At 42.7% G+C, this 26296-nt stretch overlaps 1 protein-coding gene across 3 annotated transcripts in view; it reads left to right on the top strand.

Annotated features, from left to right (window-relative positions):
• Positions 1–26296, top strand: part of LOC122557074 (sodium- and chloride-dependent neutral and basic amino acid transporter B(0+)-like) — a 94961-nt gene that overhangs the window by 41814 nt on the left and 26851 nt on the right. For 2 of the 3 annotated variants that reach the window (XM_043704357.2, XM_043704355.2), the window contains exons 9-10: positions 5524–5649; positions 20839–20957. In XM_043704357.2, coding sequence (XP_043560292.1) covers positions 5524–5649; positions 20839–20957 — 245 coding nt within the window. The remainder of the gene's footprint in view (positions 1–5523; positions 5650–20838; positions 20958–26296) is intronic. The other variant, XM_087992243.1, reaches the window with a different exon arrangement.

The raw sequence follows: 26296 nt of genomic DNA on the forward strand, positions 1-26296 counted from the left end.
AGAGGTGGAACAAGTGGAGAGTGTCAAGCTCCTGGGAGCGGTCATCCACAACAAGCTTTTTTGGACTCTTCATGTGGATGCACTGGTTACAAAGGCCCAACAATGTCTGTTCTTCTTCAGGCAGCTGGGGAAATTCGGCATGATGGCAAATACCCTTGCCAACTTCCTGAAGAAGGGCTTATGCCCGAAATGTCGATTCTCCTGCTCCTTTGATGCTGCCTGACCTGCTGCACTTTTCCAGCAACACATTTTTCAACCTTTCTAGGTGCATCATCGAGAGCATTCTGTCTGGATGTATCACTGCCTGGTATGGCAACTGTACCATCCAAGATCAGAGACAGTTACAGAGAGTGGTGAACTCGGCCCGGACGATCACAAAGGCCAACCTCCCATCTATAGAATCCATCTACCAGGCCCGTTGTCAAGGAAAGGCCGCCAGCATTCTCAAAGATCCATCCCACCCTGGCAATGCTTTCCTCCAACCTCTACCATCGGGGAGAAGGTACAGAAGCCTGAACACACGCGCCAGCCGGTTTCAAAACAGTTTCTATCCTACTGTTGTTAGAATATTGAATGGACTCACAAGTTCTTAACATCTGCCTGTACCTGTGTTTTTGTTTTTGCCACTGTTTACCTATTAGTTACTTATCTATGCTACTTAACTCTGTGATCTGCCTGTATTGCTTGCAAGACAAAGCTTTTCACTGTGCCTCGGTACATGTGACAATAAATTCAATTCAATTCAATTCAAATCAATTATCTTTGCAATCTTCTTATCTCCGCTGCAGCTGCTTTAAACCTTATACAAGATAAAAATAGATTTATTCAAATATTTATTCATGGGACGTGGCCAGCATTAATTGTACATTCTTAATTTCCCAGAGGGCAATTGAAAGACAGTCACATTTGAACGTAATGTGTTAGCATGGATAAATGATACATAACTAATGGAAGACAGAGAGTTGGGACAAAGATGTATTTTCAGGATGGTGATCTGTAACCAGTGGTGTCCCATGGGGATCAGTGAGGGGGCAACAATCATTTACAATCCTATATGAGTTTGTTGAAGAAAGTGGATGTATTTTAGTCAAGTTTGCAGATGACACAAATAAGTGATGTGGACACAAAGACTCCACAGATATATATATATATATATAGGTGAAGTATATGAGCAAAATTTTTGGCAGATGAAATATAACGTTGGAAAATGCCTGATAGGTATTAGAGGTGGAAACCATTACAGTATTTCAGATGAATTTAGATGAACTCTTGAATAACTACAGAATTCAGGGCTGTAGACCAATTGCTGGGAAACGGGATGAAAGTAGATATATGCCGGATGATTGATATAGACATATGGGCTGAAAGGCCTCTTTCTATGCTGACCCTATGACTGTATAACCTAGGGTGCATGGATTGCCAAAGATGTGCTCACAATGGTGCTGTGTCGCAGTGGGAAATCTGTCTGAGACACAATGCCAAGTGATCATTCCGAATGACTTTGCATCAGTTCACGTACTTGCTGGCCATGAAAAGCAAATTTGCAGTCACCTTTTTTGCTGCATTTGTTGACTGACCATGAGGAAACCTCAAACGTTATGTTTGACCATCTCTGGAAGTGTGAGAGGCTGAAGTGTTCAGGGTATAAGAGAACAGAACATGTACTAGGAGGCTGTAGCTACTGCCATCAGCTGGCAAACACCTGAACTGCCTGAAATGTTACTGTTCAGTCCTGTCTCAAGGACACAACCTCACCGCCCTGTAGCCAATCCCCCTCCCACTCCACCAAGAGCATGCAAGTCCTGGGCCTCCTCCACCGCCAAATCCTAACCACCTGATTTCTGGACAAAGACCACCTCATATCCTGCCTTGTGACCTTCCAACCACACAGCCTCAACATTGACTTCACCAGTTTCCTCATCTCCCATCCCCCACCTTATCCCAGATCCAACCCTCCAACTTGGCACCACCCTCTTGAACTGTCCTACCTTTCCATCTTCCTTCCCACCTATCTGCTCCACCTTCCACTCTGACCTATCACCATCAACCCCGACCTTCATCCACCTATTGCATTCCTAACTACCTTCCCCTGAGACCCAAGCCTCTCCCATTATCTCTCAGCTCCCTTGGGCACCCCCCCAACATTCCTGATGAAGAGATTATGCTTAAAACATTGACTCTCCTGCTCCTCAGATGCTGCCTGACTGGCTGTACTCTTCCAGCACCACATTTTTTGACTCTGATCTCCAGCATCTGCAGTCCTCATTTCCTCCATGTCTATCTCTGCCTGGATTGTGCAAAGTTATTCAGTGAGCTGTATCCCTCTCTCAGCTAAACCCCTCTCACTACACAGCTCCCCTCATCACTGCCAGCCGCTCTGCTGTTTAACCTGTTCAACATGCCAATAAACAGCAGGCTATTACCTGTGCCAGTGTTGGGGATATTGGAAGATAGCTACAATCCCACCCATCCTTCTGTGATTGAGAAAATCCCCAAAGTGTAGAAAATCATCTCTCACTGAATGTGAACAAACTGACATTTCCTCTGGTTTGATTTTGCTCAAACTGGAACACGCAGGAAGTCAGAGAAACCCATCGAACTGATGCAGACTTTGAAAGTGTGTATAAATAACGCAGTCAAATGTGCAATTAAGGCCCTTTAATGGGCAACCCAGCTCTCCCTGAGCATTTGTACAGGTTGGTTTATCACATTGCAGTTAAAGCCAGGTGTTTTTGGTGAACTGTAATTTCTATCTATAGTCACTAGCCCTACCCACATTTTCATTTTCTTAACTCCCCTCTCTGTGACTGACGAGTAAAGGTTTTCTTCACATAACTCCCACCCATCCTTTCTTCACATGCAAGTTGCAGTCTTGATTTTTCGAGGGTCACTGTGCCCAGACTCATGTTGTAATATTACAATGGGACAAGGCGAGGAGGTAGGCTGAACTGCTCACTGTTGGTGTCCATCTGAATAACATGCTATCTGTCTAAATAGTGAGTTATCCATCCCCCATTGGCAAGAAGAAATCTGCCATTTTTACCTGGTCAGGCCTACATGTGACTCCAGACCCACAGCAATGTGGTTGACTTTCAACTGCCCTCTGGGCAATTAGGAATGGGCAATAAATGCTGCCTAGACAGTGATACCCTCATTCTTTGAATTAATAATGAAAGTAAAACCCACCTCTCCCCTCTTGCTTTCCTGTATTTAATGGTGCTCTCACCAATTGGAAAACATAACACAAGCTGGTTCCTGAATTCTGTGGGACCACATGCTCGGAATTCTGCACATTAATGTGGGATTGACAGACAGATGCTGTGATTGTGAGGATTCTGACCCCCTCAGTGAAAGCAACTGAGTCAAAGAAATCGTTCAACAGATGGCCAGGCCAAGCCAGTGTGAATGATCCTTTTGAATCTCCAGAACAGTGGTGAGGAAATCCCTCCCACGTTATACACCAGACAGATCACAGAAGGAAGAGGTTTGAAAGAGGCTTTTCTTTTGTCACCTTGCTCAGTGATGTGGAAGTTCAGGGGTCGACAAAGTTAAAAATCAAACAACACCAGTTTATAGTCCAAACAGGTTATAGTTGGGTTAACCTGTTGGACTTTAACCTGGTGTTGTGTGATTTTTAATCTTGCTCAATGAGGAGGGACTCAGCAACACATTTAACTCATAGATCAGATTTACTGTGTCAGTGCCTGAAAAGAAGTACCGTTTGTCCAGGTATTCTTCCCTGTGTGACAGACTAAAAGCAGGGAACTGACTCAGAACTTAAATAAACAACCCCTTCTTTATTTGACTCTTTAAGTATCAATACTTAATATAAAACACACGTTCATTGTAACATTTCCTTCTTACTTCATCTAATGTAACTTCAACCTTGACTCACTTCATTTAACTTCAGTTTTAAGTGAAGTGAAGTTAATCCACATTTAACCCTAAATCTAACCTTAACTCAATAAATTTGGCTTCGATCAAATACTATCTCAATTTGAGTGAAGTGGCCAGCTTTGTTCTCCATGTTATTCCTGCCTTATCGTTCTTTGTTCTCTCTGAAGATTACTTCAGGGCACATGCTTTTCCAATATGATATGGAGGATCCTTCTCAGAAAATCCTTTTATTTCGCTAACTTTTATCCCAAAAATGTGCTCAGTCTCCAGAAAGTTCTCTGGCACTCAGCCAATGAATCAATCAAATCCTGATCACACTGTCCAATGCTAGTAAACAACTCCCAATTATATACATCAAGCTATAAACAGCCAAATTCCATTCTCCATATAAGCGAGCATGTTTCGAGACCAATAGGACACTTACCTTATTTGGTCAACAGGAGAAACTGCAGGTGCTGGCTGCAGTTTTAATTGAGGTCAGAGTTTACTAGCTTGGCCAAAATTACCAGCATGCTTGATTGTAGCTCTTAACCAGTATCATAGCCATTTCTGATGCTGGTCACCTCACCACAGGGCTTCCTGTTGATCCTGAAGCCTCCCAAGTGAAATGCATCACAAACCAAGACCAACCTCTCTCTCACAGGGAAGTATTTGAATTCAGTCAAACTAACTAATGCTGTATGACTAACATTACACTGTCACAAATAATTAAAATTTCACCTGTGTAACATCAATTCTGTGGTTAACTGTTGTGCTATTTCTCTTTTCTATTCAAAAAGCTGAACTGTAAAAAAACATTTAAAAACATTTTAAAAATTAAGAGACACGGCAACATGTGCTAAAAGATGAATCCAAGGGTGAATCTGTACACATGTACCCCGATCCCATAAATCATCCCACTAGTTAGATACTTTGTTAGTGTTAACTTCCTTTTTAATCTCTTCAGTTCTTTGAACAACAAAGGTTCAATAGCAATGTTGGGTTTCTCGAGATTGTTACTCAACATTCCTTTTAAATCACCTGCAACCCATTTGTGTTTATCACTTAACTCTAAAATCCTATTCTAGCTGGTGTTTGAGGTCGAAACCAAAGACAATGTTGGTAATATTACATCTTAATGCACCTGAATGTAGGTTTGCTCGCTGAGCTGGAAGATTCATTTTCAGATGTTTCGTCACCATATTAGGTAACATCTTCAGTGAGCCTCCGGACGAAGCACTGCTGATGTTTCCTGCTTTCTATTTAGATGTTTGGGTTTCTTTGGGTTGGTGGTGTCATTTCCTGTTTTTTTTTTCCTCGGGGTGGTAAATGGGGTCCAAGTCAATGTGTTTGTTGATAGAGTTCCAGTTGGAATGCCATGCTTCTAGGAATTCTTGTGCGTATCTCTGTTTGGCTCGTCCTATGATGGATGTGGTGTCCCAGTCGAAGTGGTGTCCTTCCTTATCTGTATGTAAGGATACTAGTGAGAGTGGGTCACGTCATTTTGTGGCTCGTTGATGATACTTGGCAGAAGAGTTTCTTTTATTTCTGCAAGAATTTGTATGTTCCTGTGATTACATCAATTTTCAGCATTTCTCTATTTTCAGCACCGTTAGTTACATAATGTCAATTCAATTCATTCATCAGATTTTGGTTTGGTCTTCATTGCCTACCCAGAGGCCCTTGCACAGTTGCCATGGGCACCTTTATGGTCCGTTTTATTTTTCCTCATGCTGCTAACTCTGGGACTCGACACTCAGTTTGCGACTGTGGGTAAGCATCGTCTTTGCTTAATTTCACCAAATGCCCAACAATTTTTATTCAAATGAAAGTAAGAAAGAAATAGAAAATACTTATTTTATAACAAAGTTAAAAATCACACAACACCAGGTTATAGTCCAACAGGTTTAATTGGAAGCACACTAGCTTTCAGAGCGACGCTCCTTCATCAGGTGATTGTCAGGTGTGATTTTTAACTTTGTACACCCCAGTCCAACACCGGCATCTCCAAATAATGTTTTATAACATACAGTGAGAAAGTTTTTTTGCGGATGACAAATGTTCATCATGTTTTTGTACCAATTTTCTGCTCACTCTCCTCATGAAATGGGATCGTACTTCTGAGGTAAAAGATCATAGTTCTGTAAAGATTACCTTAATGTTGCTGCCTGGACCGATGCTTTCACACAGACTTTGAGTAGAGGCAGTGGAGATGGGCATGAGTTCCTGAAAGGAAGTAATGTGTTCTGCTCAGATCGTGATAGTCCTAAGTTAATGCAAACTGTACCTGTTGCTGTCACGTAATAAACCTCCTTGTGATGCAAGGGAAATGTGTCAAACCTTGCCCGTTTAGACTCACCAGTGATCTATCCTCTACCACCAGTGATCTACCCTCTACTATTAACAACTAGCTAAGCCCTAAACACAACAAAGACAAAGGAGGATTTGTGGCGACAAATTACAGAATTAAGTATATAACATGATGGGCAGGCTGAAGAAGAAAGAAAGAAATGACTTTTGAAAATAGAAGTTATTTTACCACAGTAAGAGCATTGCCACTTTAAAAAAGTGACATATTCTGGAGATGTCAGAGATGGACTGAGTGGCTAAAGCCAAAAATCAAACAACACCAGGTTATAGTTCATGGTTGGAGATTTATTTGAAATTGCAAGCATTCGGAGTTGTGCTCCTTCCCCAGGCATGGTAAGATAGTGAGGTATAAGACACAGTATTTATAAACAAAAAGTCAACAATTTTAAAACTAGGTGCCCTGGTTGAAACCTTTAATCAGTTAGGAGGGAGACTGCTGATTAAAATGCAAAATCCGTATTCGTTTCAAGTCTTTGTCCTGAGATAATTATAGGTTTTACTAACGTACAAAATTAAAACTCAAACAATACCAGATTATAATTCAACAGGTTTATTTAGAAGCATTAGTTTTCTGATCACTGCTCCTTCATCAGGTAACTAGTGGGGCAGGTTCATAAGACATAGAATTTATAGCAAAAGATCACAGTGTCATGCAATTAAAATGATATATTGAACAAACTTAGATCGCTGTGAAGTCTTTAATCTTTTAGAATGGGTTGCAGGTTTTGGTTCATTAATATGTAAATCCCAGAACTTCTTTCACGTCACATTCTCGAGATAACTTAAGGCACACGGAACAGCCACGGGGACCAAATTTGCACCCCAATATGCTAACATTTTCATGCAGAAGTTTTAACAAGACTTCTTTGCTGCACAGGACCTCCAACCAGCGCTATACACCAGATATATTGATGATATTTTCTTCCTCTGGACCTATGGTGAGGAGTCACTGAAACAACTGCACAGTGGTATTAACAAGTTTCATCCCACCATCAGACTTACTATGGACTACTCTTTAGTATCTGTCTCATTCCTGAAAACACGCATTACCATTAAGGACGGACACCTCAGTAACTCACTCTGCTGCAAACCCACGGTAATCTCACAATGCTGCATTTCTCAAGCTTCCACCCTAAACCTATCGAAACAGCCATCCCCTAAAGACAAGCCCCATGTGTACACAGGATCTGTTCAGATGAGGAGGAATGTAATGGATACCTCAAGGTGCCCTCATAAGATCAGGGTATGATGCTCAATTCATCAATCGCCAATTCTGACATGTCACAGGGAGAAACTGTAATGACCTCCTCAGGAGACAGACACAGGATGCAACTGCTGTGTTACCCTTCATTGTCCAGTACTTCCTGGGAGCGTAGAAACTATGCCATGTTCTTCGCAGCCTGCAACACGTTATCGATGAGGATGAGCACCTCGCCAAGACCTTCCCTGCACCTCCACTTCTTGCCTTTAAACAACTGCCAAACCTTAAACAGACCATTGTTCACAGCAAACTGCCTGGCTTTCAGAACAATATCGACCACAACATCATATAACTCTGTCACGGAAACCACTGCAAGATGTGTCAGAGTGTCGACATGGATACCACCATTACATGTGGGGACACCACCCACCATGTACACAGCATGTGACTTGGCCAACGTTGTCTATCTCATACACACAGGCTAGGATGCCCTGAGGCTTAGTAAATTGGCGAGAGCAAGCAGAGGCGACAGCAATGGATCAAGGGACACGGCACAACAATCAACAAACAGGAGTGTTCCCTCCCAGTCAGGGAACAGTTTAACAGTCAGGGACATTTTGCCTCGGACCTTCAGGTGACCATCCTCCAAGGCTGACTTCGGGATATGCAACAATGCAAAGTTGCCGAGCAGAGGCTGATAGCCAAGTTCGGTACTCATGAGGATGGCGTCAACTGGGACCTTGTGTTCATGTCACACTACAGGTGACCCCACTACACCACACACACACACACACACTCTTACATACTCACACACCCACACACTCATGCAGGCCCTCTCTCATGCACACGCTCTCTCTTATACACACACATGCATCCCCCAGACTCACACCCATGCACACACCCTCTCACAGGCTTATACTCCATCATACTTGCGCACACACTCTACCGAGCATTCATACATGCATGTGTGTGCATGCATGTGCGCTCACACTCACGCACTCATATATAAGTCTATGGGTTGAATTTGTATTTGCAGATACATTCTATTTTTGTTCAAAAAGCTCACAATCTGCAGGCAGTCAATGCAGACTGTCAATCCATGTAACATTTTATAAATTCCTACTTTGGAAATAGAACAGTCTGACTCAAAACCAGGATACAGACAAACTCTAATCTCACACCTTTAATACATTGTTTGAGCTGAGATGTTACCTTTTTGTTTATAAAACCTTAAATTATCTCAAGAAGGTGGCTTAAAAGAAATTCTGGGGTTTATATATTAATGAACCGAAACCTGCAACCCATTCTGAAAGATGAAAGACTTAACAGCAATCTACGTTTGTTCAATATATCATTTCAGTTGCATGACACTGTGATCTTTTGCTATAAATTCTATCTTATAATTCTGCCCCACTAGTTACCTGTTGAAGGAGCAGTGCTTGTACTTCCAAATAAAACTGTTGGACTATAACCTGGTGTTGCGTGATGTTTAACGTTGTCCAGTCCAGTCCAACACTGGCACCTCCGCATCATCAATATACAAGAGGCAATATCTTTAGGTGTGAGGTCCCTCTTTGAATCTGTCTGTTTTAAGCTGAATAATTATTTGATTCAAGATTCTTTTCTGCCAAAAACAAAACAGATCTGAGCTTAAAACATAGACTAGATTCAAAGTTGGGAACTTATACCTAAAGTGCATTGTCTATCCTGAGATATCACCCCTTGTATTTTGTTAATTATCTCTGGACAATGACTTGAATAGAATCTAGATTTTGCATTTTAATTAGCAGTCTACCTCCCAACTGATTAAAGGATTCAACAAGGGCAATTAACTTTAAAGTTGTTAACTTCTTGCTTATAAATACTATGTATTATACCTCACTATCATACCACACCCTTTGAGTGCTTGCAATTTCAAATAAATCTGTTGAACTATAACCTGGGGTAATTTGAAATTAGAGACAGACACCAACTGACACTTAATAATTGACTGTCAGCAGTAACCATGGGAGCAGCAAAAAAACATGTTCCAAACAGAAAAATCACCAAGAAACTTGTAAGAACAGCAAGGAAAACAGTGTGAGCTAGACAAACAGAAAACACTAGCCATACTTGTCTGAATGAATACATTTTCAATGACACTCAAGAAGCTTGACACCATCCAGGAAGTCAGATTCACAAATGTTCAGTCACTCTAAAACTGATGCTCAGTAACAGCAGTGTGGTCTATCTACAAGCTGCACTACCGAAATTTACCTTAGAAGTCATCTTCCAAACCCATGACTATTTCTATCTCAAAGGACAAGGGCAGCAGATAGATGGGAACATCTGCAAGCTCCCCTCTGAGCCACTCACCATCCTGATGTGGAAATATATCACCGTTCCTTCACTGTCACTCGAATTCCCTCCCTAATGGCATTGCGGGTCAACCCACAGCAGTTGGATTGCAGCACTTCAAGAAGGCAGCTCACCACCACCTTCTCAAGGACAACTAGGGACGGGCAATAAAATGCTGGCCAGTCAGTGGTGCCCACATCCCAACAGTAAATAAAGGAATTATGAAACTGAAGCGGTCTTAGCAAAAGACGTCCTGTAGAAAGCGAGTGCTTGCCCTAGGAGTAAAATTCGACATCCCTGAGCAAATGGGGGAAAGTTTTATGAAAACGGTACAAAGATCAAAAAAGAATGGCAACATAATTAAAAAGAGAGCTTTCCCCTTTTACATTGAAGAACGCCACCATTACAGATTGTTTCTACTATGGATAGCTGTCTAGATCAAAAATGTAACTTGCAGTAGAGCTGCACCATCAGGAATACCTCAGAATTCATTTCATGCAGAAAAGAGAACAGTTAGAACAATTTTGAGGGCACAGCAGAAAGAAACGTCAGAAAAAAAACCTTTGTTTTAAAAGTTTCAGGTAATCCAGCAATTCCTATTGATGCTGCAGCCAGAGAACTTCATTCCAAACAAAAACAGACATTGCTGGAAAAATGCAACAGGTCTGGCAGCATCTGTGGGAAGAAAGCAGAGTAAATGTTGCAAGACCAGTGACTGTTGATAGAAGTGTTACCACTTTTTCCTAGCCGCTAATAGTTCTGATAAAGAACCTGCTTTGGTTTCAGATCTCCAGCATGCAGAGTTCTTTGCTGTGGTTTTTATAGAAAATGATTGCGCAGAGGAATTTACAATGTGTTTTGAACCATTTAAAGATAGGAAAAATGCCCATTTTTCTCACAAAGAAGTGAGAACGATGCTGCTTTGTCACAAAGACTGAGGAAATCCTATAACTAGTGGGAAGATGCCATTTTTTCTGTAAAAAAACTGGAAATAATCAGTAAAGAAATACAATATTGCAAGGAAACAGGATTCTAAAATGTGTAATCATTGCAGAACGGTGTTTAGCAAAATTTCTTTTTAAAAATGGAAACATTTAAGACAGTATTATTACAAAGTAGACATTACAAAGATTAGTAGACAAAGAAATGACTGCAATGTTGCTATAATAGAGTTTAAAATAGATGATGAACCATTACAATAACAAAATATAAAACAATATTGATGAATGTCAAAGAACCAGCTTAAATAACAAATTGCAATCATTATTGAAATACTGCAGATTTAAAACAGCTTTATTACAATGAAAATTAATAATCATACTAAGAAGGAATGACAGCAAAAATAATTATTGCAAGAAGGTTCCTATGTTTTATTTAAATGTGAAGAAAATCATTTAAATTATATGGGAAACAAACCAGAAATATGTACAGACTCCTCCTGAGAGAAGTGCTATCCTACCTGAAGAGGGTGGCAGGCAGTATTCATATTATGGTAGAGGGAGCCTAATAAGGCTCATAACAAGCCAAACTGTCAAGACTAAGAGTCAGTGTCAGCACCGTGGAACTGAAAGGCCTGTTTGCAAAACTGTAGGTTACATTCAGAAGACGTGCTGAAGTAAGACACAGTTCCAAAAAAGTGGAAATACTTGCACTCACATATACACAGAAGTCTCCACAATGAACACTCACCTCCCTTAGAACAAGTTCTCGGCTATGTACCTGTGTTAAAAAAAACACCAGAGACAGTTCAATGAGAAATAAAGTTTGAAACAAAAGTATTGATCCAACTGACTCAAGGTTTGCAGAGTTTGTTTACCCTAATGAATATAAGTTTAGATACAAGAACAATTGTCCTTGCTTTATCAAATCAGATACAATGACTGAAAATATATAGGTTACAAACTTAAAGATTAAATTACTGTATCCAGGTGGAACAATGCTTAAGATTAAAGGTAGATTGTAAGGAATACTGGAACATGAACATTGTGTGAGAGTTGAAAATGTCTGTATGGTTCACAAACCTCATTTTTGAGCCAACACACATGTTTTGTCCACAAAGCCTTGTGGAAGCCGAAAGTAATCAATGATAGTCAAGGGACCAATGGTTTCAGCAACAAACCAATGTTCACCAATGGGTTAGGGAACAGCCAGTATAAGATTTCATTGAGTTTTATGAACTCATGCTGGAAACTAAATCGAAGTAGGAATCAAGTGAAACTATCTATATTGGCAAAGGAGAATGGTTTCATGCTGTCAACACAGAAGAAGAAACAGGGTTGGATTTGTTACATGTTAGAGTCTCCCCTGGTGGTGACAAAGTCAGAAGTCAAGAATCCCAAATCCTATCCCCAGAATAGGAGCTTTCATTAGTGTGGGAATGATTGGGTGTGATCTATAGCTCACGCTTATGTTATTCTTATTGGCAGTTGGCTATTTAACTGGTTGACTGCCAGCAGTGAAGTCAGGTTTTTGCAATCCCTGGACCAAGGTAAGAATAGTTCTGTTCTCAGTGTGTTTCTTTTGGATAGCCAGGTTACCCAGATAGACACCATAGTTGCCCCTTTAGATCCACTAATGGGACCCTTTTATGAAATTAAATTATGAAATAATTTTGTGGACGTTTGCGCTGTGAAGTGTAGGCATCATTGTGCACAAAGCATACATCATTTTTTATTCTTTCATGGGGTGGGGTCATGTCTGGCAAGGCCAACATTTAATGCCCATTACTAAGGATGTTGAATAACATGTTGGTGAGCTCCTGTTTTGAATTCTTCAGACAGAAAAAAACCCACTTTGCTATTAAGAATTTGTTCTTGCATTTTGTCCCTGCAACAGTAAAAGACCAGCGATATATTTCCAAACCAGGATATTTGTGGTTTGGAGGGAAACTCGCAAGGTGGTGGAGTTCATGAATATGGAAGGTGTTGTTGCAGGATCCTTGGTTAGTTACCGCTGCACATCTTACACATGGTACACGTTGCTCTCACTGTGTATCAGTTGTGAAGGGAATGAATGATAATGGCGGTGGATGAGATTACAAACAAACAGGTTGCTTTTTTTCTTTGTCGGTGTCAAGCTTCTTGAGTGCTGTTAGAGTTGCAACCAAACAGGGCGGTGGAGAGTATTTCCCCACAATCCTAACTTCTATCTTGTAGATGGTGGATTGGCACTGGAGAGATGGAAGGTGACTAACTCTCTGCAGAGTTCCAGTCTCCAATCTGATTTATTTGGCTCAGTTTTTGGAATGCTTCAGTATCTCAGCAGTTGCCAATGGTGCTGACCATTTCATCATTATCAATTAACTTCACCCCTTCCTTTGGTAGAGGGAAGTTCATTGATGAAGCAATTCAGTGGAGTTGAGTTGATTCACCTCCAACTACAGCAACCTTCTTCCTTTGTGTCATGTCCTTTTCCGCCCAGTTCCCATTGATTCCAGTTTTGCTAGACCTCCTTGATGCCAACCCTCAGTTAAACACTCCCTTGATGTCAAGGACAGTCACTCTCACTTTGCCTCTGGAGTTCAGCTCTTTTGTCCATGTTTTGGACCAAGGCTTTGGCGAGGTAAGGAGCTGAAGAATCTGAGTAGCCCTGGCAGAGTCCAAATGAGTACAAGTGAACCATTTACTGCTGAGCAAGTGTTGCTGGATAGCTTTCCATCGCATTGCTAAAGATTAGGATGACAATTGGAATTGGCAAAACTGGGAAAGCTGTTAAGGCACCATCCCAAAATAAGTTGGAGTTTGAACAAAAGCTGTGCTGGGCTTTGTTTTATGGTCCTGTGGATATAAATTAAACTATTATAACATCTGTGCTACATGATTTTCCTGAGATGATGATTGTCTCTTCAAGAAAGGCACAAAATGTGGAACAGTTTATAAGAAATTAGAGAATAAGAGAAAAGTTATGCCGAAGAAATAACAAAGGAAAAGGTTTTTGTTTAATTTGAGAGTGGGAGAGATTAAAAAAACAATAGGGATGAGGAGTTAGTTGGTGGTATTCAGACAAATGAAGGAAGAACAGGAAGGGGTGAGATCATGTTTTTTTTAGCAGAATGACAGCAGGAATAAATCAAGCAGAATAAGCAAAATCCTATCAAAGCCCAGAAAGGTGTGCAGAAAATAGCTACACCCTTGAGATGCGGACCTCCCTGATCATATGTCAGTCTTGTATTCCCATTTTAAGTTGAAATCCATGATTCCTCTAACCACGTTCCTGCAGCACCATCACCCTCCTGAACAATCCCGTCCAAATGTCTGGAAAAGTTTGGCAGCATCTGTGTTTCCGTGCTTCCGATTAATGATTCTGCATCTTTTTCTGGTACATGGATGAGGATATCACTGACATTTCCAGCTCTCAAGCTGAAGTAGAGCGTTCAATCAATTTTACTTTAACTTTCTGCTCTTCCCTTAATTTTAAAATGTCTATCACTAATTCTTTCGTATCTTTTTGTAATTCCTCTATCTCAATTTCTAGGGATAGGCCATCAACCAGTACCTATTAGAATTTCAGTAATTTGCCTCAAATATGTATCTTCACAATTCACTTCCTGTCAGGACTTATTTTCCCAGTGCTTCCAACATGTTCTCCATTGTCCTCTACTCAGACTTATCCCCACTTTGGCTGAGAGGGCCATGGGCCATGTCCATTTCAGCATTTTGGCTCCCATCACATCCCCTGCCACAGCTACAATAATGTTTCCTTGACCTCACCTTCAACCCTACAACCCTCACCCTCTGCTTTCAGATGCTGCCGCCAATTACATTACCCCCTCCCCTCCCTCTATTCCTCCACAACCTCCTGTCTACCTCTCAATGGTTCCCCCACTCCTTTCTATCGACCAAATGAAAAGGAGCAAGAAAGGACCATTTCTGAAAGAAGGTCATTAACTTGAAAGGTTATCTCTGTTTCTCTCTCTGGAAATGTTAAGCATGCTTGCTAAGTTTTTCCATCAATTTTTGTTCCAGATTTCCAATTTCTCACTTCTTCAGTATTTTGTTGTATCTGGAAGAGATCATCCTTTAACATCAGCAGCAGTAATTCTAGACTAGGAGGTTCCTTTGGTGAAACTAACCATAGTGTTCTTGAACTGAAACGAACTATTTATTCTAACACATGCAGCTGGCTAAGGGTGTTTAAGGTTCAATGGACTATTCTCGTCTGTAATGCTCTTTTCACTGTTGAAGATGGAGGTGGTGTGGTGCTATCATTTTAAGTCAGCTGAGTGCCCAGGAGATATTGTAAAGCTCAGGAAATTTTGGGGATGATTATCAGTTTTCCTCTCTGGGCTTTGATAGTGTGAAGATTGAGAAAAATTCAATATCTAGTTGTGACGCACTCTTTCTGTTTCTCACATTGATCAAACAAGACATCCACTTCTGCAGGACAACATCTCCTGAGTGTTGCACTATTCTGAACTGAAAAAGATGACAGTTACAAGATGGAAGGAAGGAGGCCATTCAGCCTATTACAATTGGGTTAAATCTGTTCCTTATTTGCTAGTATCAGTTACAAGTCAATTTCTCTGCTCTTTGACTGTGTTTTCTCATATTCTTTTCTCAGATACTTGTGCAGTTCCTGTTAAAAAAAATGTAAAATCTATGCTTCTGTGGTCACTTCTGGCAAGACTATTCACCTCCTATTCATAAAGTGTTACTTTTATGTAAGGAGCCATTGTCCAGAAAAGGACCATAGCCATTTTTCTCCATTAAAGCCAGCAAATGGTTTTGTATATTCTGAGAGTGATCACTCCACTAGCATGGGGGATGGTGAGGAGATAGGGCCCCCATAAATTATGTAAACTGGTACTGGGATTGTATCACTGCTATTGTAGAGTCATAGAATCATGCAGCATGAAAACAGACCCTTCGGCCCACCCAGTCCATGTCCAACATAATTCCAAACTAAACAAGTCCCACCTGCCTGCTCCTGGTTCATATCCCTCCAAACCTTTCCTGTTTGTGCCTTTATCCAAATGTCTTTTAAACATTGTAATTGTACCCACATCTACCACTTCCTCAGGGAGTTCATTCCACACACAAACCACCCTATCTGTAAAAAAATTGCCCCCCTGTCTTTTTTAAATCCCTCTCCTTTCATTTCCCACCTCGGGTGACTGACCGTGTGGAGTTTGCACGTTCTCCCCGTGTCTGCGTGGGTTTCCGCCGGGTGCTCCGGTTTCCTCCCACAATCCAAAAATGTGCAGGTCAGGTGAATTAGCCATGCTAAATTGCCCGTAGTGTTAGGTAAGGGGCAAATGTAGGGGTATGGATGGGTTGCGCTTCGGCGGGTCGGAGTGGACTTGTTGGGCCGAAGGGCCTGTTTCCACACTGTAATGTAATCTGTAATCTAATCTAATCTTAAAAATTTGTCCCCTGGTATTGAAATTCCCCCATCCTGGGAAAAAGCCAACTACCATAAACTCTGTCTATACCCACCATCATGTTATAAACTTCTGTAAGGTCGCCTCACAACCCCCTGCACTCCAGTGAAAAAGTTCCAGCCTACCCAGCCCATTTTTTTATAACCCAGACCTTCCATAGTCATTAACATTCTGGTAAATCTCTTTTAAACCCTCTCCAGTTTAAAAATATCTTTTGCGTAACTGGGTGACCAGAACTGGCAAATTAGTGGGACTGTTGTATGTCAAGGGCAAGAACTTAAGATTTTATATTGCAAGGATAGGAATGGATGAATATACCAGTTTTTGTTTTACCATTTTGGGATATTCCTGGTTAAGGTGCTGTTTCAGGAGATTAAATGGGTGACATACAGCCGGTGATTGTATAAATTAGTAAATGCCCCTGAAAAGGATGGCACCAATGGACCTAAGAGCCCTTTCATGTTTCATGCTATAGGTTGCAATGAAAACTAGCAATTTAGTGTCTCTGTTGCTTTAACCAAGTTTGAGAGTGATTGGGCACCCTTCCGTTTGGATTGGAATGACTCACTGACTCACTCTCGGGTTAGCTGTTAACAATGGTGATAGCTAGACAATATGTTGAAGGTGTTAGCCTCCTGTGTTCTCTGTCTATGACCTGATGTTTAGATTGATTCCAATCTAAAAAGTGAGATAACAGAGTTTTACATAAATTCATGCAGTTTTTGAGCTCAGAGTTCTACATGAATGTATGTGGTTTTTGAGCAAAGTGCAATGTAACTCTGAAAGTACCAAAAAGATTCACCACACACAATATATATATATGTGTGCAAGTGGGTCTTTGTCTGTCTGTGTGTGTGTGTCTGTCTGGGGTGGGGGTTGTCTGCCTTTATTCCTGATGAAGGGCTTTTGCCCGAAACGACGATTTTGCTGAAGCTCCTTGATGCTGCCTGAATTGCTGTGCTCTTCCAGCACCATTGATCCAGAATCTGGTTTCCAGCATCTGCAGTCATTGTTTTTACCCTGTCTGAGCATTTTGACCGGGTGCCAAACTGCTGCCCTAATTCGCATGTTGGATAACGATTGGCTATTACCTCTGCTTTAATTTGCATGTTGGATAATGATTGGCTATTAACAACAATGCCCTCTTAAATGCCGATAGTAGCCATGATTTGGAGATGCCGGTGTTGGACTGGGGTGTACAAAGTTAAAAGTCACACAACACCAGGTTATGGTCCAACAGGTTTAATTGGAAGCACTAGCTTTCAGAGCAACTACCACCTGATGAAGGAGCGTTGCTCCGAAAGCTAGTGTGCTTCCAATTAAACCTGTTGGACTATAACCTGGTGTTGTGTGACTTTTAATTCTTAAATGCCTTAATTGAATTGTCCTCTATCACACTTCCAGGCAGTACATTTCAAATGTGTGTCAAAAAGGACTTACTGACTTTGTATAACATTTTAAGCATGTGCTCTTCAGTTCTTGGTTTTTGTTCAAAGCGGAACAGTTTCTCATTTCCCATCGTTTGGACCCCACATGATTTTGAAAACTTCTATCAGATCTCACCTCTGCCCTCACTGCTCCAATCCCAACTTCTTCAATCTATCCTCATGACTGAAGTTTCTCATCCCTGCAAATGTTTCTGTAAATCTCTTCTGCACTTTCTCCAATGCATTCACATCCTTCTAAAGTGTGGCACCCAGAACTAAGGTCCAACCTGCATCCTATAACTTCCCTGCACTTGCTCTTTTTAATAAAGCATAGAATACTATACGCTTTATTAACAACTCTCTCCACCTCTCCTTTAATGAGTTAAGCACATATACACCTATGATTCTCTGCTCCTGAATACCCTTTGGAATAAGACCTTTTATTTTAAACTGTCTCTATGTATTTTCTGTGCTAAAGTGTCTTACCCCCACTTCTCCATATTGAATTTCATCTGCCCTGTCCCCCAACTTGTCAATGCTTTTTGAAGTCCTACACTATCATCTTTACAATTCTTCTAAGTTCCAAGTAGTTCCCTGCACACAAAGACCGAGACCACTAATATATTGTGCCGCCATCATCTGACCAGACCATAGGGGCTGCTCTCTCATGAGTGAGAGAAGTAACTGGTGGTGTTTTAACCTGAGAGCCACCAGACCTCAGGCAAGGGAAGAGGTTGAGAAGGGGATTCTTTCATGGTAACCTCAAACCAGTAATGGGAATGGAACCCATGCTGTTATCATTACACTGCTCTGTAAACCAACGATCCAGCTAATTGAGCTAAACCAAGTCCCATTAATATCTATCAGCTGATAAACACTTAGATAAGAACATTATAAAACAAAGCATAATGCCAAGCTGCATACAATATTAGGTCAGATGACCAAAGACGTGGTCCAAGGTGTAGATTTTAGCGAGGAAACTAAGGTAATGATGAAGAAGGTGTTCCAGAGTTTGGTGTCTAGACCATTTAATAGTCATCAGTAATGGAGAAATTACAATTGGAGGTGCAAATAATGCTAAAATGAGAGAAAGGCAGTTATCTTGGAAGGTTTGGGGATTGGAGAAGGCTATAGAGATAGAGAAAGGCAAGAGATTTGACATAATAAAACTATTGGACCAATTATATCATAGACAGTAAAAATGTACATAAAGAATGATTATACTTTGCTGCATCCAGTCATTCAGCTATAACTGAGGTGTTGCACTCAGTAATGTTCAGTTTCATTGCTTTGTAACTTATTTCCAGGTCTATAATAATCATTCATCCGTCAACAATGTTCACAATTCACCAGAGAATCTGAAAATGAAATCTAAACATTATCAGTCAAGGCACCAAGCCAATGGTGAGGTTGAAGCCAGGTGCTGGAAACACTGCCTGGAAGCTTCATTATTGTGAGCAGGAGCACACAGACCTGTCCCAAATCATTCTACACTCCCAGCATTGAGCTTGCCAGATGGCTAGTGTTGCATCACCAGGGCAGAGGCTGAATTACTGAGAGAGATTTTCGGTCACAGGCATCAGGATCGTGTGCAGAGTGTAGGGTCATCAATTCATTGTGCAAAACTCTAAAACTCAGTTCCACACTGCCCTCATTCTGAGGTTGGTTAATATTTATGGTCTCGCTCACTGAGATTCTGGACAATGGTTTGGATGAAATCTGCAGGAGCGAGAGCAGTATCTGCTGTTGCTGCAGAGACAACAAATGGATATCTGAAAGCACTGGTTTTCCTCTGGCTCTATCAATATGTCCTGGTTCAATGCTACCACCCTCTTAGATGATCTCACTGAAGAACAGAAGATGAGAAAGCAAGAACTATTGGAATTAAACTGCTGTAACAGAGTTGGATTTCTTTGTTCCTGGTGCAAACAAGTGCTTAAGGCAAAAAAAAACCTTATGGTGATGTTTGACGTTAAATATTCAAAAGTCTGATATCCCAACTCTTGGAGCCAATAAAACCTACAGTACAGAAAAATGTCCTTTAGCTCGTTGCATCCGTTCTGGTCGAAAACAAGCACTTAACTATTCTCATCCTATTTCCCCGCACTTGACACATAACCTTGTATTCCATTGTATTGCAAGTGCACATCTAAATACTGCTTAAATGTTATGAAGTTTTCTGCATCTACCACCCTTACAAGCACTGAGTTCAAGATTCCCACCACTCTCTGAGTGGACATGGATTTGCTCACATCTCCCCTAAACTTTCTGCCTTACCTTAAACTTATATCTCGAGCCAATGATCCCTCTATCAAGGGGAGCAGTTCCTTCTGGTCTACCCTATCTACAGAATGGAACAGAATCCCTACAGTGTGGAAACAGGCCCTTTGACTCAACAAGTCCCCACCGACCCTCTGAAGTGTTCCCAACCCAGACCCATTCCCCTATCCTATATTTATCCCTGCCAATGCACCTAACCTACACACCCCTGAACACCAGGGCCAATATACCATGGCCAATTCACCTAACTGGCACAACTTTGGACTGTGGGAGGAAACCCATGTAGACATGGGGAGAATGTGCAAACTCCACATAGAGAGTCGCCCAAGGCTGGAATCAAACCTGGATTCCTGGTGCTGTGAGGCAGCAGTGCTAACCACTGAGCTACTGTACTCCCCTAAATATCTATGGCCCTCATAATTTTATAGATCTCAATCTCGTCCCCTCTCAATCTCCTCTGCTCTAAGGAAAACAACACCACTTTAATCTCACCACGTCCAATCAAACTCTTCAGCCGAGGCAACATCCTGGCACGTGTCTTCTGCACCCTCTCCAGTGCCATCACATCTCTCCTATAATGTGGATTCCAGAACAATATTCTCGCTGCGTGGGCTAACTAACATTTTATACAGTTCCAGCATAACCTACTTGCTCTTAAAGTCTAAGCCTTGGCCATGTGCCTACGTAATCACTTTATCTGCCTGTCCTGATACCTTATGGACTGGTGGACATGCACCAAGCTCTCTCTAATTCTCAGTGTTTCATAGGATCCTACTGTTCATCATTTATTCCCTTGCCTTGTTTGTTCTTTGTCTCATGAACGTTACAGAGAAAATTTTCAGGACAATGATGTTTGTCATTATTGGTTCCTCTGGTTTGCAGGATTCCAATTTGACCGATGCTGCGTTTTTTTAGAAATGCCTAGATTATGATTAATTTTTAATCTCATTTGATATTTCTTTCACCAGAAACAAATATAACCATTCTACTGGACCAGTTCCCTAAATTTCTACGATCAAAGCGCCTTTACCTGACTATTGGTGTTTGTTTGTTATTTTATTTCCTTGGCCTTGTATACGTGACACAGGTATGTTGACTTTTTGGGAAAAATGGGAAAAGAAAAGAATTGAATGACCATAAATGTGTGGTTTTGGGTCAAAAGGAAAGTGAGGTTTAACAAAATTAAACCGAACACATTTTTAAACTCTTCCCGGCCCTGCTACTGATTTTGATGTTGATGGTGAAAGTGGCAGTTATCATGTTGCATTCTGGTCAGTTCTTCAAATATTTGAAGACGCTTCATGCTTCCAGTTTCAATTAATTTTTATTGTTAATGCCGGCAGGTTCCGTTTCTATGAATTGTGAATAACCAACATCAAAGGGCTAGAAAACTGAATGGCCTAAAGGTGGATAAATAACCTGGACCAGATGGGCTACACCCCAGACTTCTAAGGGAGATAACTGAAGAGATAGTGGAGGTGCCAGGAATCACTAGCATCAGGGAGGGTCACAGAGGACTGGAAAGTCACTAACGTGACACCCCTGTTTAAAAAGGCAAAAAACAGAAAAGTACAGACCAATTAGCCGATCCTTGGCTATGGGTAAGATCCTGGAATCCATTGTGAAGGATGAGATATCTGAATGCTTGGAAGTGTATGGTAATAAGAGCAGAGTCAGCATGGTTTCATCAAGGGAAGGTCATGCCTGACACATCTGCTAGAATTCTTTGAGGAAGGAACTAGCAGGTTAGACCAAGGACAGTCAATGGATATTATCCACCTGGACTTCAAGAAGGCCTTTGACTAGGTGTTGCACAGGAAGCTACTGAGTAAGATAAGGGCCTATGGTGTCAGGGGCAAGATGCTATCATGAAGAGAAGCTTGGCTGTCTGGCAGAAAGCAGAGAGTGAGGATAAAAGGTCCTTCTCAGCATGGTAGCTGGTGATAAGTGGTGTCCCACAAGGCTCAGTGTTGGGACCATAACTTTTCACTTTAAACATTAACAATCTAGATGAAGGAACTGAGGGCATTCTAGCTAAGTTTGCAGATGATACAAAGATAGGGTGGAGGGACAGGTGGCATTGAGGAGACAGGGAGGCTGCAGAAGCATTTAGAGGTGGGCAAAGAAGTAGTAGCTGGACTACAATGTGGGAAAGTGTGAGGTCATGCACTTTGGTAGGAAGAATTGAGGCATAGAAAATTTGCTAAATGGGTAGAAAGTTCAGAAATCTGAAGTGTAAAGATACTTGGCAGTTCAAGTCAAGGATTCTCTCAAGGATTCTTGTGGGTTGAGTCAGTAGTTAAGAAGACAAATGCAATGATGGCATTGAGAGGACTTGAATATAAAAGTGGGGTTGTACTTCTAAGGCCCTATAAATCTCTGGTCAGGCACACATTTGGAGTATTGTGTACAGTTCTGGGCTCTGGATAGGGGCGCTGGAAAAGCACTGCAGTTCAGGCGGCATCTGAGGAGCAGTAAAATCGACGTTTCGGGCAAAAGCCCTTCATCAGGAATACAGGCAGAGAGCCTGAAGGGTGGAGAGATAAATGAGAGGAGGGTGGGGGTGGGGAGGAAGTAGCATAGAGTACAATAGGTGAGTGGGGGAGGGGATGAAGGTGATAGGTCAGAGAGGAGGGTGGAGTGGATAGGTGGAAAGGAAGATAGACACGTAGGACAAGACATTGTGACAGTGCTGAGCTGGAAGTTTGGAACTGGGGTGAGGTGGGGGAAGGGGAAATGAGGAAACTGTTGAAGTCTACATTGATGCCCTGGGGTTGAAGTGTTCCGAGGCGGAAGATGAGGCGTTCTTCCTCCAGGCGTCTGGTGGTGAGGGAACAGCAGTGAAGGAGGCCCATGTTCTCGGCAGAGTGGGAGGGGAAGTTGAAATGTTGGGCCACAGGGCGGTGTGGTTGATTGGTGCAGGTGTCCCATTAGATGTTCCCTAAAGCGCTCTGCTAGGAGGCGTCCAGTCTCCCCAATGTAGAGGAGACCGTATCGGGAGCAACGGATGCAATAAATAATATTGGTGGATGTGCAGGTAAAACTTTGATGGATGTGGAAGACTCCTTTAGGGCCTTGGGTGGAGGTGAGGGAGGAGGTGTGGGCGCAGGTTTTACAGTTCCTGCGGTGGCAGGGGAAAGTGCCAGGATGGGAGGGTGGGTCGTAGGGGGGCGTGGACCTGACCAGGTAGTCACGGAGGGAACGGTCTTTGCGGAAGGCGGAGAGGGGTGGGGAGGGAAATATATCCCTGGTGGTGGGGTCTGTTTGGAGGTGGCGGAAATGTCGGCGGATGATTTGGTTTATGCGGAGGTTTGTAGGGTGGAAGGTGAGCACCAGGGGCGTTCTGTCCTTGTTATGGTTGGAGGGGTGGGGTCTGAGGGCGGAGGTGCGGGATGTGGACGAGATGCACTGTAGGGCATTTTTAACCACGTGGGAAGGGAAATTGTGATATCTGAAGAAGGAGGCCATCTGGTGTGTTCTGTGGTGGAACTGGTCCTCCTGGGAGAGATATGGCGGAGGCAGAGGAATTGGGAATACGGGATTGCATTTTTGCAGGAGGTAGGGTGGGAAGAGGTGTAATCCAGGTAGCTGTGGGAGTCGGTGGGTTTGTAAAAAATGTCGGTGTCAAGTCGGTCATCATTAATGGAGATGGAGAGGTCCAGGAAGGGGAGGGAGGTGTCAGAGATGGTCCAGGTAAATTTAAGGTCAGGGTGGAATGTGTTGGTGAAGTTGATGAATTGCTCAACCCCCTCGCGAGAGCACGAGGTGGTGCCAATGCAGTCATCAATGTAACGGAGGAAGAGGTGGGGAGTAGTGCCAGTGTAATTACGGAAGATCAACTGCTCTACGTAGCCAACAAAGAGACAGGCATAGCTGGGGCCCATACGTGTGCCCATGGCAACCCCTTTGGTCTGGAGGAAGTGGGAGGATTCGAAGGAGAAATTGTTAAGGGTGAAGACCAGTTCGGCCAAACGAATGAGAGTGTCGGTGGAAGGGTATATTGGGGACGTCGGGAGAGGAAAAAACGGAGGGCTTGGAGGCCCTGGTCATGGCGGATGGAGGTGTAGAGGGATTGGATATCCATGGTGAAGATGAGCCTTTGGGGGCCGGGGAAATGGAAGTCTTGGAGGAGGTGGAGGGCATGGGTGGGAAGGAGCCTTCCACATCCATCAAAGTTTTACCTGCACATCCACCAATATCATTTATTGTATCCGTTACTCCCGATGTGGTCTCCTCTACATTTGGGAGACTGGACGCCTCCTAGCAGAGTGCTTTAGGGAACATCTCCGGGACACCCGCACCAATCAACCACACTGTCCTGTGACCCAACATTTCAACTCCCCCTCCCATGCTGCTGAGGACATGAAGGTCCTGGGCCTCCTTCACGCTGCTCCCTCACCACCAGACGCCTGGAGGATGAATGCCTCATCTTCCGCCTCAGAACACTTCAACCCCAGGGCATCAATGTGGCCTTCAACAGTTTCCTCATTTCCCCTTCTCCCACCTCACCTCAGCTCCAAACTTCCACCTCAGCACTCTCCCCATGACTTGTCCTACCTGCCTATCTTCTTTTCCACCTATCCACTCCACCCTCCTCTCTGACCTATCACCTTCATCCCCTCTCCCACTCACCTATTGTACTCTCTGCTACTTTCTCCCCACCCCCACCCTCCTCTCACTTTTCTCTCCACCCTTCAGGCTCCCTGTCTGTATTCCTGATGAAGGGCTTTTGCCCGAAACGTTGATTTTACTGCTCCTCAGATGCTGCCTGAACTGCTGTGTTTTTCCAGCACCACGCTAATCTAGAATCTGGTTTCCAGCATCTGCAGTCATTGTTTTTACCTACAGACAATGGGTGGGCAAGGTGTCTGCAATGGGATACAGACAGGGGGAGAGCCGAGCATCTGCAAAGGGATACAGGCGGGGGAGGGCAGAGCATCTGCAATGGGATAAAGTCAGGAAGAGGGCAGAGTGTCTGCAGTGGGATACAGACAGGGGAGGGCAGAGTGTCTCGATGAGATACAGATAAGGGGAGAGTAGAATGCCTGCAATGGGATACAGATAAGGGGAGAGACGAGCATCTTTAATGGGATATTGGGGGTGGGGAGTGAGAAAAGAGCATCTACAATGGGCCCATGTCTCAGGAAGGACATACTGACCCTGGCGCGTGTTTAGAGGACCTTCACGAGAGTGGTCCCAGGAATGAAAAGCTTAACATATGAGGAATGGTTGAGGACTCTGAATCTACACTTGATGGAGTTTAGAAGGACGAAGAGGGGGATCGAATTGAAGCTTACGGAATACTGAATGGCCTGGACAGAGTGAACATTGGGATATTTCCAGTGGTAGGAGAGACTTGGACCTAAGGGCACAGCTTTCGAGTAAAGGGAAGATTTTTTAGAATGGACGTGAGGAGAAACTTCTTTAGCCAGACTCTATGGAATTCACTTCCACAGAAGACTGTGGAGGCCAGGTCAAAGAATGTACTTAAGACAGAGAAAGGTAGGTTCTTGACTGTCAAGTGGACAAGGGTTATGGGGAGAAAGCAGAAGAATGGAGATGAGAAACTTATCAGCCATGATTAGTAGAGTGTTTGAGTTTATGAGCCGTGAGGTTATGGTGCAGCTCTATACAGCCCTGGTTAGACCACACTTGGAATATTGTGTTCAGTTCTAGTCACCTCATTACAGGAAAAATGTGGAATCTTTAGAGAGGGTGATTTACCAAGATGCTGCCTGGACTGGAGAGCATGTTTTTTGAAGAAAGGTTGGGGGATGTCGGGCTTTTCTTACTGGAACGAAGAAGGATGAGAGGTGACTTGATAGAGGTATACAAGATGTTGAGAGACATAGATAGAGTAGACAGCTAGAGACTTTTTTCCAGGGTGGAAAAGGCTCTCATGAGGGGACATAATTTTAAGGTGATTGGAGGAAGGTTTAGGGGAGATGTCAGAGGTAGGTTCTTTACACTGATAGTGGTGGATGCATGGAATGCACTGCCAGCCGTGGTAGTAGAGTCAGATACATTAGGGACATTTAAGCAACTCTTGGAAAGGCACATGGGTAATAGTACAATGAAGGTTAGTCTGATCTTAGAGTAAGATAAAAGGCTGGCACAACATCGAGAGCCGAAGGGCCTGTACTGTGCTGTATTGTTCTATGATTGAATGGTGGAACAGACTCAATGGACTGAATGGCCTAATTTCTACTCCTGTGTTTTATGGTCTTAAGTATTAATGACTGGGTCCAACAGGCAAGTGACTTTACAGCTTCTGTGGCAACAGGAGTAGGATTATGTCTGTCCAACACAAGAATCTTAACTTCAAATGCTTGTTCCACTCACGCAACCCGATCAAACTCCACCATCTGTACTGCCCAGTCATTAATCTAACTGATTCCATTGCACCCTGTCTGATTGCTCCTGGAT

This window comes from Chiloscyllium plagiosum, unplaced genomic scaffold (assembly GCF_037043375.1).
Source record: "Chiloscyllium plagiosum isolate Xiang-an unplaced genomic scaffold, Cpla_swu_hap1 HiC_scaffold_11, whole genome shotgun sequence".
NCBI classification, from domain to species: domain Eukaryota; kingdom Metazoa; phylum Chordata; class Chondrichthyes; order Orectolobiformes; family Hemiscylliidae; genus Chiloscyllium; species Chiloscyllium plagiosum.